The 18,971-nt window shown below is 44.2% G+C and overlaps 2 protein-coding genes and 1 long non-coding RNA gene across 25 annotated transcripts in view; 2 read left to right on the forward strand and 1 right to left on the reverse strand.

Moving 5' to 3' along the window:
• Window positions 1-7,872, forward strand: part of MPHOSPH9 (M-phase phosphoprotein 9) — a 32,608-nt gene extending 24,736 nt beyond the window's left edge. For 13 of the 16 annotated variants that reach the window (XM_068911306.1, XM_068911307.1, XM_068911314.1 and 10 more), the window contains 8 exons: window positions 775-912; window positions 1,643-1,812; window positions 2,587-2,751; window positions 3,081-3,201; window positions 4,023-4,126; window positions 5,030-5,241; window positions 5,808-5,876; window positions 7,097-7,802. In XM_068911306.1, coding sequence (XP_068767407.1) covers window positions 775-912; window positions 1,643-1,812; window positions 2,587-2,751; window positions 3,081-3,201; window positions 4,023-4,126; window positions 5,030-5,241; window positions 5,808-5,876; window positions 7,097-7,198 — 1,081 coding nt within the window. In that variant the 3' untranslated portion in view covers window positions 7,199-7,802. Of the gene's footprint in view, window positions 1-774; window positions 913-1,642; window positions 1,813-2,586; window positions 2,752-3,080; window positions 3,202-4,022; window positions 4,127-5,029; window positions 5,242-5,807; window positions 5,877-7,096 lie in introns of all 16 variants that reach the window. The other 3 variants (XM_068911309.1, XM_068911310.1, XR_011135133.1) reach the window with 2 other exon arrangements.
• On the reverse strand, window positions 1,807-11,205 carry LOC138061407 (uncharacterized). Its single transcript, XR_011135134.1, has 3 exons — window positions 10,962-11,205; window positions 9,386-9,504; window positions 1,807-2,724 (listed from the first exon to the last, which is right to left on the reverse strand). It is a non-coding gene; the product is annotated as an uncharacterized lncRNA (long non-coding RNA).
• A 273-nt stretch (window positions 11,206-11,478) lies between these two features.
• Window positions 11,479-18,971, forward strand: part of PITPNM2 (phosphatidylinositol transfer protein membrane associated 2) — a 138,293-nt gene continuing 130,800 nt past the window's right edge. For 7 of the 8 annotated variants that reach the window (XM_068911327.1, XM_068911324.1, XM_068911331.1 and 4 more), the window contains exon 1: window positions 11,479-11,592. The gene's annotated coding sequence lies outside the window, so the exon portion shown is untranslated. Of the gene's footprint in view, window positions 11,593-12,682; window positions 12,897-18,971 lie in introns of those variants that run through there. The other variant, XM_068911326.1, reaches the window with a different exon arrangement.

Genomic DNA, 18,971 nt, shown 5'->3' on the forward strand with positions numbered 1-18,971 from the left:
AATATTTATGAACAGGGTGTCTCAACAACAAAGGGTAAAAAAGGAAGACTTAAATGCTGTGGTTCATGTTCATTGGGGAGAACCCAATGTAAGAACCTCCATGGATTTGGAAGCTAGTTTGTCCCTATCTGATCTTGGTGGCTCAAAGAAGCCTCATTCCAGTTGAATGCACGGCAGGGTAAATTTACAGAGCAACGGTTATGGTTCATAGTTTGTATAAGCAAGAGCTTTTTTTTTTTTTTTTTTCCCTTAAATATCTACTTTATAGTGAATAAAAATTTGTATTTTTAATACTTATATGATGACCTTGATTAGTCAATGTTTATCACTTTCTCAGATTGTCAGCAGTGGTGTTTTGGAAGGGGGGCGTTGTTTGTTTTTAAGCAACTGATAAATTGTGTCAAAAGGAAAGTCGGGGTCAGATGCTTTGAACTAGTGGAGGTGTCAGTAGCAAACTTGTGTTTTTTCTTTTTTAATTGAGAAATAAATGTTACGCAGATCTGGGTCCCAAGTAAGCAACGTTTTAATTTACAGGGAGATTTGTGTGGTGCTCTGACAATACTGCCTAATTAAGACTGAAACTTCAACATCGGAAAATTTTTTTTTTTCTTTAGGAACTTGTTTTTAAAAGCAGCTATTTTTCCGTAGAATTTACAATTTGGTTGTAAATTCTATGTTGTTATCGTTTCCGCTTAACTTGAATAAATAATCATATTTTCATAAATTAAACAAAATCAAAGCTTTTCATAATTCTGAAGTTTTTCATTCCCATAGCAAGCTGGCAACTCCTGATGTCAGCAGGCGGAAGTGGTTGATACCGGGAGCGGAGTATTCAATCTTCACTGGCCAGCCTTTGGAAATCCAGGAAAGCCCCAAAGATAACAGACTAGAAGAAACCTATATTCCTTCTAGGTGAGCTGGTTTCCTTCAATCTCCACCATGATTAAAGTGGAATATAGCTAAAAATTTCATCAAAAATTGACTAGATTCGTATTTCTAGATTTTGTCCATGTAGTTGTTTTAAATAGAGTTCTAAAAAAAATTTCTCAGATTTTCATAGGATTTTCATCTCTTAAAAACAAGACAGTTGTCTTCCTTTGCTAACATATGAAGCAAGCAGCGGTGCTGTAGCCTTCAGGACCTTTCCTGAAATACCAGAAAGCTTGAACTGCGTCTTGTACCATTGCCTTCATGTACTCTGACATGTTTGTGTCCGTTTCCCCTCAGACTTGGGATGTGGAAGTGCTCTGTTGTATTCAACTGTTGGGGTTGGCTGCAGCTTTTTGCTGGTCTGAAGCTTCAGTTGTTTAGGGTGTTATTTCCTCAGCAGATTTCTTTTCTTCCTCAGAAGTTTTTGAGCCTCTGTCAGCGTGTTTTTAGGCTCTAAGAGTGTGCTTTAATTACTTAGAAAATGTCAAATTGCCAAATTTAACTATTACCGTTCAACTTTAGATTCTTGTTTTGGCCTGTAACACAGTCCTCTGAGGTTCTTGGATGAAATTAAAAAGCACCTTGAAGTTCCTATTTTGGCAACAAACTATACAGCTCTGAATAAATTTCTCTGTGTTTTTGTCTGTTGAGATAGCCCAATTAAAATAGAAAAGCTTGATCCTCTTTTTTTCTTTTTTCCACATTATATAAGGCACCATTCTCCTCCTGAAAAGGACCCTTCACAAGACTCTTCAGGCACAACAGAGAAGAAGGAAAACGAGATGCCAGAAACACCAATAATTAAAGCCTTTAAAGAACTTGAAGAAGGAAAAGCATTTAAAGATTGGGGTACACAGACAGATAAAGAAGACACATCAGCTAGTAAATTTTATTTTTATGTTCCTGAACTTGTTTTTAGTGGCTTTTCATTTGCATGTCTCTTGGTTTTGTTATCTCCAGGATAAAAGTTGGTCAGGCTCATGGGATGAGATAAAAATAGTCTCTAGCATGCAAACTTCTGGAGTTTTCCTAAGCAAATTCTAAATGATACAGCCAAGTGACTTGTTTAAAATCGAGGGAATGCAAAGGCCTAACAGCAACCTCAAGCTAGTCTGTCCTTTCTCTGAGAATATTTTAGTATTTATAAACATTAATGGAGTAACTAAGAGTTCTGGTTGGCTGTAATTCCACTTCAGTTTTGTTCTCATAGTGTAATACCAGAATGTTTATTATGAAAGCTGGCATCTATACTGTGGGACTGCACAGAGCTGTGCTAATAATGGGGATTTAGGAAGGCTTGTGAGTAGAAAACCTTGAGTCTTCCCTAAATGCTTGTGGTTTTGGTTCAGGCAGGTATTCCAACCACCTCTTCCAAAAAAATATTTTTGTTCTGCTTTCTACTGTCTTGTCAAATTAGTCTTATTTAGCATTACTTCTCCCATGCATGCTCCAAAGCATACTTTTTCATAAGGTGGTTTAACTATCTGTTTTATGAATATAATGAACAGGAAGTGAGATTTTAAGCAACACAAATAACACAAATATATTGACACGAGGCAGACTAAGTGCTGTCTGTACAGTAAAAGCTGAGTACAGGAGAATATTTGAGTTTTAGTATCAAAAAGGATACCATTATTATTATTATTTTTTAATTAGAAACATCCATTCGACGTCAAATTGTTGGGTTTGATGAAACTTCTTTTGTTGCTAATCGGTCCCCAGAGAAAGCTAAAGAACAGCAGAGACCAAAACGGTACAGCTCCCCTTGTGGCCAGAGGTCATCCTCTCTTCCTCCTTCAAACAGGAAATCAAATACTCCAAGTAAGTGCTTTTCTGATGTTTGGTTTGTGTTAAAACTCAAAAAATGCAAGCAAAGGTATTTAAGTAATGGTAGGCTGCTCTAGAGGAAAGAAACATTAAAAATAGGACTCTGCGTTATTCTAATAGAAAATCTGAAAAAAAGGCTTGCCTGTAAATCATAGAAAATGTGAAAGTTGTACAAGCTTATCTTCATTTTTCTCTGTGGTGATGCACTTTCATATAATTTAAATAAACGCATAGCTTTTGAAAAGTATTATTTTAAGACCTAAACAGTTGGTCCCCTGAGTGGGCAAAATCTTAGGTACTTAAATGTACTTTGACTTTCACAGCAACACGAGAGATAATGTTGGCCCCAGTGTCTGTGACATACAGCCCAAAACGATCTCCAAAAGAGAACCTCTCTCCTGGATTTAGTCATTTGCTTAGCAAAAATGAAAACACAGTGACGAGGTATGGATTTTGTGAATACAATTGTGTTCTGGTAATTCTAACAACAGTGTGTTTGTACAGGCTTAATGCTGTTACTGCTGTTTCTTGTTCCTTTTTAAAAAGTCTTAGAAAATGTGAGTCATGCAAAGATTTCTATATATAAAGCTAGATTTATTTTCTGAAATGTGACAAGAAAAATCTAGAACAATTTCCCTTATTTAGCATTCACGAAGATGAAATGTTGGGTTTATTATTACGTACATTGGCACAATATTGACCAGTGACAAAGTAGTTATGGAAGAATTGTTCTGTGGAGTATTTCCAGAGCTACAAGCAGCTTATCCGGAAATATAAATACAAAATGAAAGTATCTACCTAGCATGTCATTTATAAATCTACAGGGAAAAAATGTTTTAAAAAAAAAAATTAATTTTTTAGTAAATGACCTAGTTCCTATAGTTTATATGGGTATCTTTGTTTGGCAAGGCTGGTAGTTTTGGTGACCAGGCTCAGTTAAAGTGTAGGACATGCATGAAGAGGAAGAAATGTTTAGCGTCAGTCTGATGGCTCTTGTGGGTGACTAGGTAGGAGCTCGGTGTGTTTGGGAGTGAGGGTTTGGCATCCTTCTGAAAGGAAGTCATGTGAATTCAGTGTGCTCAGATAAGAGGATATCAAGGTGTGGAACTATTAACGGTATGTAGAAGACTCGATTTCTGTGGGGTGTAAGTTGTTTAAAAACAATTTGCTTATTTAACCATAAAGATGAAAAGACAGAAAATACTGCTTCAGATGATAAATTATTTTTAGTGAGTAATTGTCGTGTGCTTCCTGTTACTTTGTAGATTTGATATCCTTCTGAATGACCTGGAAACTGCTCCAACATCTACTTTACAGCATAGCAATCCAAGAAAAAGGCTCCAGTTTATCTCACAAGATGATGTAGAAGGTAATCTATCAAAGTGGGGGAAACTGTACTATTTGAAATTTATAAAACATAATTTAATCCCCCAACAGAAACATTTTCTCTTACTATAATTTCTTCCCAGTTGGTAACAGTTGTTCAAATAGAAAGTGGACAGTTTATGGCATAAGCTTCTAAAAATCCTCTACCTACTGTATAGCCTTTGTCCTATTATACTATTTGTCTATTATAATACTGGAGATAGAGAAGTCCCACTTGTACAGTATTTTTTTATGTATATGTGTGTGTGCAGAAACACAGTAGAACAACACAAATAATTCAATTGAGGAAGAAGGACAATATGTTTTCTGATGCTTAACTCGATTATAATGCATATCTTGCTAGGATCTGTATTAAGATGTATGCGCTCAGTCATGCTAATAGAGTTCTATTACTAAGCATTGCATTACAAATAGCAAAGAGTAAATATAATAAAGCTAGTTGTTTCCGATTTTTTTTTAATGATTGAATTAAATATTTTCTCACTCTTTTTAATTTTTGTCACAATATTCTGTTTTTGTTTTATATTAATGTATTTATTTAGACTAGTGTTTTCATGACAACTAGTCTACATGGAGACATTTTGAAGTCTTGTACCAGTAAAAGTACTTATTAATTAGTACATTATAGTAGTCTGATTGTTAACCAAAAATATGTTGTTTTGTAAAGATCACTCAAAAGATGACCCATACAAATGTTTTGCATTCTTCCATGAAATTTGCCTAAGGCGAGCTAATGAGGCTTTGCTGCTACTCGCTACCTTCAGTTTACACTTACGTACATCCAAGATCACATCGCTTTTCTTGTTGTTGGTTTCTTTTTCTGTCCTATGCAATAATGTTATAGAGAATTACAAAATAAATGAAAAGAGCCCTATTTTGTTGATAGGGAGGCATCATTCAGGTATCAGACAGAGCCCTTGTGCTGAATCCCTCAATAATGGAACGAAGAAAACGACAGCTTGGGACGAGAGGAGCAGAGCACAGAAACGGGAGCCAACGCTTTCGCCTTGTGAGGGAGACTTCAAGTACACAGCAAGGATTAAGACTCTGGCTGAAACGGAGAGACTTTTTGATGAGCTCACTCAGGAAAAGCAACAGGCAACGATTATTTTTATTTTAAAGTTGTGGCTAAATATAGTGTTTGTCTGAGAGGTGAGGGATGTAGCGGTATACGTACGTGACGCGTGGCTGAAGTTCATGCATAATTTCCAGTGTTGCCCTGGGAGAGCCCCGCTGTCTCCCTGCTCTGCTTCTGATACTCCAGTCCTTTCTTGTCCCTAACTCCGGTAAAGGAGAATCACCTAACGTAAACACAGTGTGGGTGGAAGGGTCGGAGTGAGTTTCCTTTCTTCCTTACCAGACAGTGTTTTAAATCAACCTTTCAAGCAAGAAAGGTTAGTGCACTAAACTATTCTGACAACTAAGACAGTGTGCTCTCTTCAAAATGATCCTTGAGATGGTCAGCTTCTGTATGTCTGTTTTTGCATCAGTTGTGTATGGAATAGTATTATGGTAACAAAAGTTGTTGTCCGAGAACGATGCTGGATGCGTATTTGTAATGCATATGTGATAACTTGCCTCTCCCCCTGTAAGATTAAAGGTTGGAAAGGCTTACGTTGGCTCTTGAAACTATCGTTTACAGCTGAAGTATTTTCTGTTATTAGATTGAGGCTGCATTGAGTCGAATACCTTGTTCTGGGGGAAGAATGACCTTGCAAGCAAGATTAAATCAGGTGAAAAAACTTCTGCATATAACTGTTCTCTTCGGTTGCTCTTCTAGTGTTTGAGAATATATAGTTTAGATGACAGTTTTACTATAAAATAAGGCATGATTACTGTGAGAGGTTTTTCCATACCATTGAGCAGTGCTCCTGAACTGGGCCGAATTTTGAATCCGTATGTAAGGTGATCTCTAGACGTTATTAAAAGATAATGGGGAAGTTCCTGCAAATTAATTATAAAGCAGAATCACTATGTATAAAGGTATAAGGACAATCTAAATGACCGTAATTCGGGAAAGAACAGAATAACTAGCCCTGCAAACACTTGTGCTTTTTTTTCCCCTACAAACAAAATCTTTTATTTTATATATATGTATGTATATGTAAGTAGAAACTTGTACATTCTTCATAAGACTATATTTTCATTGTTTGTACACGGGAGCAGTTTTTCAGAATTACCACAGGAATAATCTGTCCTTGTGGTAACACCGAGAGGTATATAAGGGCAATGCATTAAGAAAGTGTCAGCGACTGTGACATAGATCCCTGAAGCTCCATAGAGGACATGGTGCTGTAGAACAGAGGAGTTTGGTTGGTTGGGATTTGTTTTTGTCTACTTGAAAGCATAAAGAAAACAGAAAGGCGAAAATAAGTATCATAGGTGCAATATGGGAGAGCATCTTCTTGGGAAAGCTCTGCAGATTCTTATAATAAACACAAATGGCTCAAAGCTGTGTTTTAGATGTCTCTGAGAAGCCTGCAACTTCAGCTTTCCACAATTGTAATCCCAGGGCCCTCTATCAACTGTTTTAGAGGGAAAAGTACTTTCTAGTGAATTAATATTGCCATTCACAAACCGCTCAGCTGTTCCCTAAATGTGTCTCCCAGAGTATCAACCTGTCCCAAACCTTGCCAAGTTTGTCAAGGTTCATATTTCTCATGGGGGGGGGGAAAAAAACACTGAAACGGTTTTGGTGGGTTTTTTGTCTGTTTTTAGGACGGACTCTCAGTGGGGATAGTGAGGGGAATCAAAAAACATGAATACACACACATACATAAAAAGAATATGAGAAACGTGCAGGACTGACTCTATGTTATGGCTGCTAATAGAATGCTAATAATGTATCAGAAACAATGCTGTTGAAAATAAGAATAATATAGGAATAAAATAAAGTTTATTCATTATAAAATGATTATTTTTTTCCTCCCTCCTCTTCTACTGTTTTCCCTAGGAAGCCCTGGAAGATCGCTTGGAAAAGATTAATAGAGATTTGGGATCAATACGCATGACTCTGAAAAGATTTCATGTTTTACGTACCTCTGCAAATCTCTGAGAATTGTGTCTTGAATTTAGATACGCTTTTGTTTGCACTAATGTATAATTATGCACTCAGTAAATGCAAGTTGTTTTGTATTTTTATAAACCCTGAAGAGTAGTTTTACAACCATGTTACCCTTTACACGCAGCAATATTTTGTACTTCAAACAACCACCTATATTTTAAACATATTTTTGTTACACTTGAGGAATGGATCTGTTTATCCTGTATTTTAATATTTTTTTAAAATATTATTTTTAAATAGTTAGATTCAATTTATAATAACAATAAGCAACTAAAAGGCAGCTTGTTTTCAGAAAATGAAATGATCATGTTATCCTTCAGCACTTCATTTTCCTCACCAATTTTATAAACATCCGTGGTATGTTGTAAATAGTAGTTAATAGGAAATTTTGAACTTTTCTATTATGCAGAAGGCAACATGAATCACCTGTGTTAAAGATAACTACCAGTTTATGCTAAATGCTTGTAATTTAAACCATGTGACATGGATATTTTTCATTGTGACACTTTAAATACATATCTGCAAACTGGATGCTATTTAAGTAACTTTCTGTATAAATGTATCATTGGACTGAAGAAAATAAATACATTTTTGTAAAAAAAAAAAAAAAAAAAAAAAAAAAAAAGACAACCTTTTTCTCTGTACTGTAAGGTGAGACTAGAACAGAGCCAAATGGATTCAAGGGTAAATATTTTAGGGTTAAAATATATTAATTACCTAAAAATGCTGTGCTATTCCATATTTTATTTTCCTTCAGAATATCAATTTCGGTAAAAAACCTCAGTTTATCAACCAGGTGGAACATATTCAGCACCTCTGACTTGAAAATAGCTCTTCAGCATTTTGGGGAAGATGTTGCTCTTTTGCTGCATGATACTGAAAAATGGAAGACTTGCAACAGGGAAGGGTCGGGGGTGTTGCGTTTTTTTTCATCTGTCCCACCCTGCAGCAGAGGCTTCTTACGTAAGTCCTGAGCATGAAAACTTTCTCTGTTTTTCCTCGCTGTCTCTCTTGGTCTTTTCTCTGTTGCCTTCGTTTGTTATTTGCCTTTTAAAATTCTGTTTGGAGTAATTAAAAAATAATTATCTTTATAATCACTCCTCAGAAAATCAATCTCCCCCACCTCCTGCCACGTTTCCCCTTGGGGAATCACTGTACTCTGGCAAACGCACAGTTTCATGTTTCTGCTTTGGCTTTGATAAATTTCCCCAGTTGTCTCTGTCCCAAGAACACAAAGGAGATCTGCACCAGGAAAAGCAGTTCGATGAGCGACTCGTGGAGAATAAGACCTGACATAGCCGTGTGTTTCGTGCCCGCCGCAGGAGGCGCGTGGCGTACGGGGTGGCAGCGGGAGAAGGCTGAGCACCGTTTCACTGCGGCCTCGGGGAGCGGTGTGTAATTCGGCAGTCCCTTTTGTTGCGCTTCTGCTTCAGCGATTTCGGAGGATGTTGATTTGTAAGGAGTGCTTTTCGCTTGTTTTTAGTAACTAGGAGTGATATTTTCATTATGTCAGGCTGGCTGCAAATTGGTATATGCTTTGCTAGTTTCGTTGCCACTGGCTATGTTAGTAAAATATTGCTCTAAATGATTGGGCCCCCCGACAGTTGCAGGGAGTAATGTTTTGGTACAGTAAGTACCAGGATTCTTGGGGCAGACAGTAGCCATCCTGTCTCCCAGTGAACTTCTGGACTCCAGCTGACACTCCAGGACTGTAACTACTTAACCAAAGTTACTTTTTAAAGCTTGCTAGTTTGGTTTTAGAGGCCTGTCAGTGTTCCCATTGCAGTTATGAGCTTCGAACCCGAACCCAAGCTGCGTTCATGCACGTATGTGATTTTCTTCATCAATGATATATATTTGCTAGTTGGCACATTGCTGAATTACTGTCCGACATTGATATTTGAGTTTGTATATTTAATATTAAACAAGCATTTAATTAGATTCTTTCCTGCTGCCCAAGAACAGTAATAGGTTCTGGGATATTACATCAGTGATAATGTAGGTTTTAATCATATTGTGTGTTTCGAATTCTGTCCTTGTTCAAGATGTTTAGCCACCAGTGATGTGATTATTTTGCAGTGGAAAGGCCAGAATAGCTGTCATAAGGGAAGCTGCTGAAGGTCGGATTCTAAAATTAGAGCGCTGTGTTTTAAGACATCTGGTGAAGAACTGTCCTACCTGCACGGGCTCTTGGGTTCTGTGCAGCCACCTCGGCCCTGGCGCCGCTTTCGCTACGAGATCGGAGCTGAGGAGAAGTCGGGGATGTTACTTGCTCTTTTTCCAGGCTTTCACCCAGGCTATATTTTAGGATAACAGAGAAGATAAATTATTCAAATATCCTTCCAGGCTACACCCCTAAGCATCCAATTTTCGTGACGTTTTATATTCTTATTTGTAGTTTTTTATTGACAATGGGTTCAGAAAAAACAATCTTTGGCTTCCAAGTGCTGCTCTCTATTTGGGTGAAGAGGTTTTCCCACCATTGTGAATTAATAGCAGGTACAATTTAGCACTTTCAAATGTATCATTCAGCCACGGGCGTTGTTCCAAGGAATCCGGCATCAGAAAACCTAACGTGGGTCCAGATGCCTTAACATCCTCGCCTGCTAGTGGCCTTGTTTTCTTTCATCAGCGTTACAGCAAAAGCAAAAAAACTTCCTGCAGCAAGCAGGGAAATCAGTTCAGCTATTTCACTGCCTTTCCTTATAACTTTCCTTTATCTCTACCCTGTTCTTTGCTGCTGTTCCTATTCTTGTTTTTTTTTTTTTTGGTTACATCCAGAAAACTGAATTGTGAGTCAGAACTTATGTTCTAACCAGCAGCCCTCCTGCCTCTGCTGGAGCTCTTGAGGCTATTAGGCTATTTCTGTAAGTGTTGCTCTTAGTAAACTTCTATAATAGAAAAAATAAGCAGCTGGCTTGGGTGACCCGTGCGGTATGGTGCCTCTGGCCTCGTTCTTCAGAGGGGCAGCGGCTCTGCAGTTCCAGATTAAATCAGTGGGAGGCCTGAACGGCCAGTGCTTCTGAAAAGCAGACCTGGAGCCTCAAGAAACGGGGCTGCTCGCGATGAGTGTTTTCTTTGGAAAATGTGGCCGCTGTTGCTGTGCGCTTTGGACAACGTCTTACTAGGTTTTTGGTCCCTCCTCCCCTCCCCCTAATAAGCCCTTTTAAAGTTGTTTCCCTCAGCACAGGCAAATCACCTTGTTCTGTGTTTGGGGACAAATAAGAGCTCCTAGAACAGCAGATGCTTGTGCTTTTTTGGAGCAGCGCTGCGGTTACGTTCCCCTTCTCCCAGCCACCTGTGCGTTTATCACCTTGCCAGATCGACCTGCTTTTGCCCCTGTCAGGGGCTCAGGCTGCCCTCGCCAGCTGCTCCCGGGCATCGTTTCTCTCTAATAACAAACCTTACCTCTCTTTCAACTCTGAGGTGCAACTGGCAGCATATAAAGTCTTTATTTGTCTCCATCTCTTACAAAAGAAAAAGCCAGACTTTCTTTCTTTGCCTCACAAAAGGTTCCACTAGCGTTTAACCTCTGCTAGGCTCCTCGCTCTAAAAGGAGGCTGGGAGTCACGGTGGCAGCGCGGGTGGCTTTCACGATAAGTTGCTTTTGGGGGTCCCGACGGCTCTGGGGGGAAGCGCCCGGCGCAGGAGCAGGGAGGGGAGCGGGGCCGGGGGAGACGCGTGGGCGACCTCGAGGAAGAGGCCGAAGAGCTTGAGCTTGACAGCAGCTGTGCTGCGCGCTGGGGCCGCTTACCAGTTTCGGGGCGGAGAAGCGGTCGAGCGATGCACGGAAAAGAAAAAGGAGGGGGGGGGGGACGGGGGGGAGATACCGACAAATCTTTAACGCTCGCTGCAGCGATTTTTGCTGCTCCTCTCCCGAGGCTGCCGAGCGAGGCGACCGTCGCACCCTTAGGGCTGTGGCCGAGCGGTTGCGGAGGGCGAAGGCGCGGGAGCAGCGGCGCTGGCGGCAGCCGCCGCCGGGGGCGGCTCCGGGCTGCGCGGGGCGCCCCCCCCCCCCCCCCCCCGCGGCTCGCTGCGCGGCGGCGCGGGCTCGGCCGGCAGGCGGCGCCGCCGGGCCGCGGCGTGCGGGGCGCCGGCCGGCGCGGGGAGGAAGCGGCGGCTCCCGCGGCGGCGGTCACGGAGCGGAGCGGCGGCGGCGGCGCGGGCGGGCGGTGAAGGTGCCGGGGCGGCCGGCGGCGGCCAGGCCAGGCCGGGCCGGGCCAGGGCAGGGCGGTGCGCGGCACCGGGCCCCTCCGCTGCCCCTTCCCCTGCGCCGAGCCGCGGCCGCGCCGGCGGGCGAGGAGCTGCCGCCGCCCGGCCCAGCCCGGCCCGGCCGCGGATTATGCCGGGGAGCGGCGGCGTGTCGGCGGCGGCGGGAGCAGCCGGTGCGTGGCCGGGCCGGGCCGGGGGGCGAGGGCAGCTGCCCGCGGTGGGGGGCGGCCCCGGGAGGGGGGGGGGAGCGGGCGGGAGCGGCCCCCCCCGGGCCGAGGGGGGCTCCTGCGGGGAAAGTTTCGCCCGCGGAGGGGGAAACGTCGCCCGCGTCGCCTCGCGCTGGGCGGGCTCCGGCCACCGCAGCCCCGGCCGCGCCGAGCCTCGGCGTGAATTATCTCCCGAAAAACGCGAGATGTTTATAATCTTGCATTTGAAATAGCCTATAGGTATATTAACGTGGCTCGTTGTTTGCATGTTGCTGTTATTATCTCCCCCCGGGCTGGCGGGTTGCAGAAAGCACCTTTCCCCGCAGCGGGCGAGGGGCGTTGGGGGGCCGAGCGGGGCCCCCACGGCAGCCGCGGTGAGAGCTGCGGCCGGCCTCGGCCCGCGCCAGCCCTCCAGCGGCGGGGGCGCCTCTAGGTGGAAGAAACCCACAACCAGGGGTGGGGGGAAAAAAACCTAAGGAGCTTTTGGGCTGAGCGAGCCCCCTCTGCGGTCTTGGGCGGTCTGCCAAGCTCCTGCCCTGGCGTCTCCCCTCGGGCCGGGGGAGGAGGAGGTTTTACTCCTGGAAAGGAGCAGGGATGCTGCTCCCCTCTGGACTGCTGCACCTCGCTCCCTAGGGAGCGTTGGGCCTGGTGTCCCTTCTGGCCTCCATCCCTTGACGAAAAGGGGCTCAACTTCGGCGCCCTCATGAAATCTGGATTCGGTTCCTGAGCTCTCCGGAGCTCGGGCACATGCCGTGCCAGCAGGCTACAGCGTGAACGATTTCAGCTGCTTTGCTGAGCCGCACGAGGGTTAATATCGCTTCCTTCGCCTCCTCCCCAGCCCCTCTCGCTTCCCTGGGGAGGCAGAAGCCCAGAGGAGCGCACGGCTCGAGCATCCCTAACGGAGCCAGGAGTGACCGACCCCCGGCTCCTGGACCGGAGTAGCGCCCCGCTCAGCGGGCCACGGCGCCTGCCCCGTCCCATCGCGTTTCGTGTTAAACGTCGTGACTGAGGCAAAGTTTTTTTTTAAGTCACGCGTTTTTTTTTTTTTTTTTTAAAGAAAAGGCCCTTCCTTTGTTAATTCTTGCTCTGAGATGAAAACTCCTGTCCTCTGCGCTCCTGGAAGCGGCTAAAGGGGTAACGCGACGCCAGAAGACGTCCTCCGTCTATAAAGACGTTCTCCGCCTGCGCTCAGCCCTGCGCGTGCGAGTAGTTCAGTGGACAGCGGTAACGGATAAATCCTTCACCGGTCTCAGGACATCAGGGCGTAGCAGGTGGTTCGACCTCACGTTGAAATACCTGTGGTTTGTAGGACTCCCTGTCCCCCTCTTGCACGCTAATCCCCTTTCCGCGCCCGAACTTCTCACTTGGGCTGTGTTTTTACCACCTAGATTGTTTCTGTCGCGCCTGCGTTGTGCTCCCGCGTGCGCCGTGCGTTGCCGGCCGGCCGGTGGCTCGGACGGGTAACCGGCTCGCGGGCTCGGCCCCGCGTCGCTCGCCCGCCGAGACGCCCCCTCGGGACGCAGAAAGCAGAGGAGGGCGAAGGGCGCAGGAGCGGGTGCCGGCTCGTCCCGGCGCGCCGAGGGGGGCGAGAGGCGGCGGGGCTGCGGGTGCATCTCGCAGCGCGTCTCGGTTTCGCGGAGCGGGCTTCTGGCGGGCTGTTAGCTGCCGTTAATCACGTTTAAGTTTCTGTCACTGACTTCTAATTAAAAGCATGGTTGATACCCCTTTAATGAACGTACGGATGTTGAGCCATCTTCACGCATAAAAATGCTTTTTAATTCCCTTACTATTCCCTTTACGGCCCTTAGATGCTTTTGTTACCATTTACACAGCATACAGTAGCAGCCGTTTATCTTCTTACAACTTTTTTTTTTTCTTCCTTTTTCTCTCCGTGTTCAGGAAACAGCAATGGTTTGAGTAAACAATTCCCTGGTCTCCTTTAACAACAATTTTTAAGTAACTTGGCAAAAAGGGACATAAGTGATGTCTAAATAGCGTGCTCGGAGGCTCTTCTGGCTGCCGGTAGCCCTTAGCCTGCCGCAACCCTGCTAAAGTCAGTGCTCGTTCCCCGCTCTGACGGGAGGTGGTGAGGAAAGCGAGAGGCCTTGAGGCGTGACTTCTGGTTGGGGTGAATTTGGCCAGGAGCTTTCCTCCAAACGATGGTTTCTTCTAAAACGTCCTTTCTATTGTGGGGTTGCTTCTGACGGTGTGTTTCAGTGCGTTTGTCGCTTGTTGTGCATCTAACAGCCAAAGCGTTTATTGTGATTTACCAGCTGGCACGTGGGAGTTTTATCTAACTTCTCATTTTACTTGACGGCAACCGGTTTGGAAAGACCTTGTCCTGTTTTTTTTTTTTTTTTTTTTAAATTCTCAAAAGTTGCTTCTTTGCAACTTCTTTAAATTCTCAGAAGTTGCACCTGGAAGTGTGGGGGGGTTGAATTGAAACGAGTAGAGGCCCTTTGTATTCAGAGTCCGTTACCGCTTCAGCGAGCAGGCGAAACAGAGCATCCCATTCTTCAAGTAAACTAATTTTAAGAAGGATCCTCCAATTAGTCTGAAACAGCATTAATTCCCCCCCACCCTAAATCCTGTCGTCCGGTGGCCGCGTTGGCAGCCTGGCTGCAAAGCTTCGGAGGACGGCGAAGGCGGCTGGGGCTTGCTCCTGGGCGCTGCCTGCTTCCCGCCGTTCTTGCGTGTTCCCGGGGATGATCGGTTCTAGGGCCAGCGCGATCCGTTGAGAAACACTTTTTTGACATGATGTTTTTCTTTTAGGCTTCCTCTTATATGAGGGACGTGCATGATTTGGAGTAGGGGGAAGGAATGAACAATTTCTTCTTTTTCTTTTTTTATTTTCTTGGGGCGGGAAAGCAACTTAAGAAAAATACACTTTTCTTAATAGCTGGTTTCTCTAAATTGTGAAGATATCTTCTAATTTAATTTTAAAGCTTGCTTATATAGGGTATGATGCAATTAAATTTTCTCTTTATCCCCAAATTAGTAAGCTATGTCTAAATTTAATTCTGAGCCCGAAAGCATCGTGTAAACAAAAATGTTCTGTAGTTTCCACTGTGAATGGAAGTGGAGTAATTAACGTAGAGGAGGGAGAAATAAATAAAACATATTCTTATTTTTAACTTTTATTTCCTGGGTTTTGGAGGAAACCCAAATGCCACCGCATTGTACTGGGGCAGAAAAATCCAAGTTTGAACTCATCTGCGAACTCAAAGGGAATCTGACTCTTCTAATTACAGTGTCTAAGCCAAGAGTCCTACAAAATTTTAAGTGAACAACAAATATAATGAATGATGTTTAGATGTTCTTAATAACATCAGAATAACAAAACAAATTAGCATTGAGCTAGCTCGGAACCAGCCCCACCAGGGGAGTTTTAATGACTCGAGTGCTTGATCAATGCCCAACGCTCCTGAAGGCGTACTTCCGTATTTCCTTGTAGGCAAGATGTCTTGCAGGTGCGGAAAATGTCTGTTTCTTTTTTAAAGATGACTGTGGGGATCCTGGGGGGTCTCTCGAGAGATGGCAGCGTCTGGAGACGGAGCTTTTCTCGGCGCCTTGCAACCCTCCTGGGTATGTTTTAAACAGGGTGAAACTTCAAGGGGGAGAGGAAATAGGAGGTCGCCTATGGAAGCGGAGATAAATGGTTGCTGAACATATGTGGTACAGGGAGCTATGGGATTTACTATGAAAGAGCAGGAAGAAATCCATTAAGTGTAGGGTAAAACCTGCTCTGGAGAACCTGGGAACGTCTGAGGAGATCTCTGCAAGGAGGAGGACCTGGCTTCCTAATGAAATACTATTTAGGAGATGAAGTTTGGTGCCTCTTGCTGCATCGCCTGAGCGCACCCTTCTGCATGCAAGGGATAGTAACAGGGAATGCTGGGTAATTGCCATTAACTTCTGTTTGGTGGCTGCCACAGCCCGGGACGATGAACGGCTTGCAAAGCTGCTGGACCTCGCAGAGGGCTCTTGAGTTCAGAAACGAACGTGCCGGGGCCGTTGCTCCTGCGAGTCCCTTGCGCGATGGCTTGCACTGGCTCCTGGCTCTGCAGCGGTGATGCCGGAGAGGGCAGGAACAGAAAGCAAATACTTCTGCTGATTAGGAAATAGGCTGGGCAGAACATAGTTGCCTGAGCAGGAATATGGGGAGCCTGAGCAGCAGTTGGGTCTTCTCATAACCGCTTGCAGTAAAAGCTCCTCTTTGTTTAGCTTCTTTCTTGGTTGGTGCTTGAGGACTCCAAACTGGCTTTTTCTTCTGGCTTCTAAGCAGTCTCCAGAGAATCTTGCTCGGGCAGATTGGAAGAGCTGCAACATCCAGAAATGGGAGTCCTTGTGGACCTCAAGTTTTTCCACAAAGAGAAAAGTCCCAGAGGCTAGTTCTTGGGTAACGTGGAGTCTGCCCAGATTTACCGTCTGGGCTCGGCCCTGTTTGGACGGCCGCGCTCAGTGAATGCCGTGACGTTATAAGCAGGAAGCTTAAAACCCTCCTCAGCAGGAAAGGAATTGAGCTTAGGTAGCTTGGAGAGACTCCCTCAATGTGGTGAGGAAAAACAGGTCACCGCTAACCCTTTCTGTTCCTTTAAGCAGCTGTTTCCTGTTGGGAACCAGTTAGTGGCATTTCTACTAGTTTTAATTTTTTTTTTTTTTAATCAGTTCTTCTCGCCTGGTGTGGGGCGGGGGAAGACCTGGACGATCTAGTAATGCGACAGGTTGTAACTGGCTAGAAAGGTGCATCTGACCATCGCAGTACCGCCAGGAGGGAACGGCGAACGAACAGCTGAAAGCTTCGTAATTCATGTCGTGGCTGCGGTCCATGTAGTGGATAGGGAAGTCGACTGTGATTTGTTTGGATTGCCGGTGCTTACATAACTATCGCTTAGCTTCGGGACACTAGTTCAAGCAAATTAGCTGACTTAACCCGTGGAGCAATGACCTCAAAAGGTGTTTCTCTTTAGCAGCGTGATAACCGACGTGGGAGGTGGGAATGTGAAATAACATCAGCCTGTGGAGCGCTCTGTCGTATCTGAGCCTTTCAGTGGCAAGGCCTTGTTATCGCCAGTCCCGGGGAAGTTTGATATTTGCGTGACTGTTAACTTTAGATGTGTAGTAAGGCCGTAATTCCATTAAGTGCTTTAAAGGGTGATGGCAGGATTTCAGGCTTTTATAGTACAGCCATGGTAAACTATAGTTCGGCTTCTGCTGCGTCTCTTGGACTGGTTAGTCATAAGGAATCTCATTCAGGACTTAGTGAATCACGCTGGGACTTTTTTTAGACGATTTGAGTTGGAGTCGGAGAGTTTTGCCGTTGCGGGGAACCCTGCAGGGCTGTGGGCATCTCAAGAGGTAAAAAAATAGTGCTGTGCTGCCATCAGTTGTTAGACGTTTGGAATGAACAGAGAAACAATTTTTATGAATGTATTTATATATACATAGACGTGGTGTAATTATGTCTTATATACGTCAGAAGACAATACAATAGATATAAATGTGACTGCAATTTGTTTTCAAATCAGTACTGTAATTTAGGTAACTTCCTTCTTGAGGTAGAAACACTGCAGAATCATTTTCTCTGTGTGGGTGGTTTACCTACCTTAATGCTACTTTTCTTTTCTTTTCTTTTTTTTTTGAGAAGGAAATAGACATTTTATATTTATCATATTAGATGAAATTGAAATCTAAATATTTACATCTTTTTCCTGGATCTGAGGTTGAGAACCAATTGTAGGCGTTCCCAAGCTGTTTAGTTGTCTCCTTCACTGAGTAGGTTGATTTCCTTTGGGTGGTGGAGAGATGGTGCCTCATATTTCTTTTTATTATTCTCTCGTCAGTCTCTGCAGCTGGAAGCGCTTCCCTCTGTGGGCTGCTTGACCTGGCATTATATTCAGAGGGTGTTGTAGCCTAAACATGCCGCAAGCTGAGCGGCGTTATCTCCTGCAGAGCGCAGAGTTAGCTGCAAACTGTGAAAGCGGAGGGGGAGTCCGGGAGACGAGTATGTAAATAACTCGGGGATAACTTGTGAAAGAGAACAGAAGGGGAGGAAAAAAAAGGCCTCTTGTTCGCTTTTTCCCCATCGTCCTCGTCCCTTCTCTAGCGCTCTCCATGGCTGACGTTCAGTGCTCTCCACAAACGAAGGTGGAAGATCATTTCTGTTTTAAGCAAGGGTAAACCAGTAGCAAGCATATGAAATGTTGCAGGTCACAAGTCAGTAGAAGAGACAGTAGAAGAACTAGAGTTTTTTGCCCCCAATTTTCTTCTGTCTTTCTGTCCACACCCAGCCTCCTGGGCTGGGCTAGTGGGCGTGGTTAGTCTTGTAAGTGACCCTGTTTCCAGGTGGGCTGCTGTTTTTTGGGCATGTCTGGTACTGGTGCTTTTAGGCCTTCAATCCTGCCTGTTGTGTAGGTCCACCAAAGCCAACAGGTGAATGTGAGAAGAGCAAACAGCTTGTTCCCCCCCCCCCCCCCCCTTGTTTTTAAGCATTGTTCACGCAGGCTCTCAGGTTCCGTTATTTGTCTAATCCTGGATTGTAAAGTATTGTTGAAAATTTAACCTCTACAGATGGTAAACGTCTTACAGTGAATATCCTCAGAAATGCATTTAGCATGGATGCAATGTGTCCTTTGTCTGTTTTGGGACTATTAACTATTGCTGTTAGAGGGAAGTGCATATTTGGGCAAGCCTACTTGAAGCATTAACCTTTTTAGTATAGCTTGTGTGTGTTGCTCTGGCTTCCTAGTTTTAATCTGTCTAATCGTTTCATTTAGAAGAGCAAGAGATGGTTTGACTTGCCTCGCTGAGGATGCGCGCTTTTGATGCTTCTGCTTGACAGTCTGCTCAGACAAATGCTAGTATTGGAAATACAGCATCAAGAAAAATCTTGATAGTAAAACTTTTCTTCTTTAGAGTTAGTGTCTTTAAACTGACTTTTAATAGCAGAAATTATTCATGCAAAACTGTAAGAAAAACTGCTCACTGAATTTTGTAGGTACTTTTCCTTCTGTGCCTGGTCATCTTCAGTGGACCTCATCAGGACAAGGGCCAGGTCTGATGCATCACAGCTGTAAAAACATCTGGGCTGTCTAGGCAGAGAAGATATAGGGGAAAGCCTTCTCCTGTTCTCCTCCTTGGTAATATAGCCCCAGCAGAAAACGAGTTCAAGAGGAGATTTCATTGTCTAATGGAGCATCTGTAATATTAAAGGTAGATATGTTAAAGAACCCCCCCCCCACACACACACACCTTCTCTTGCTTAGCCTATATGTCTTTTTGTTAACAACAGTTGTGTTTTTCTCCTTGTTAGCAAAGTAGAACTGAAAAACGAGATTAGAATGTTT

This window comes from Struthio camelus, chromosome 17 (assembly GCF_040807025.1).
Source record: "Struthio camelus isolate bStrCam1 chromosome 17, bStrCam1.hap1, whole genome shotgun sequence".
In the NCBI taxonomy this organism is placed as follows: Eukaryota; Metazoa; Chordata; class Aves; order Struthioniformes; family Struthionidae; genus Struthio; species Struthio camelus.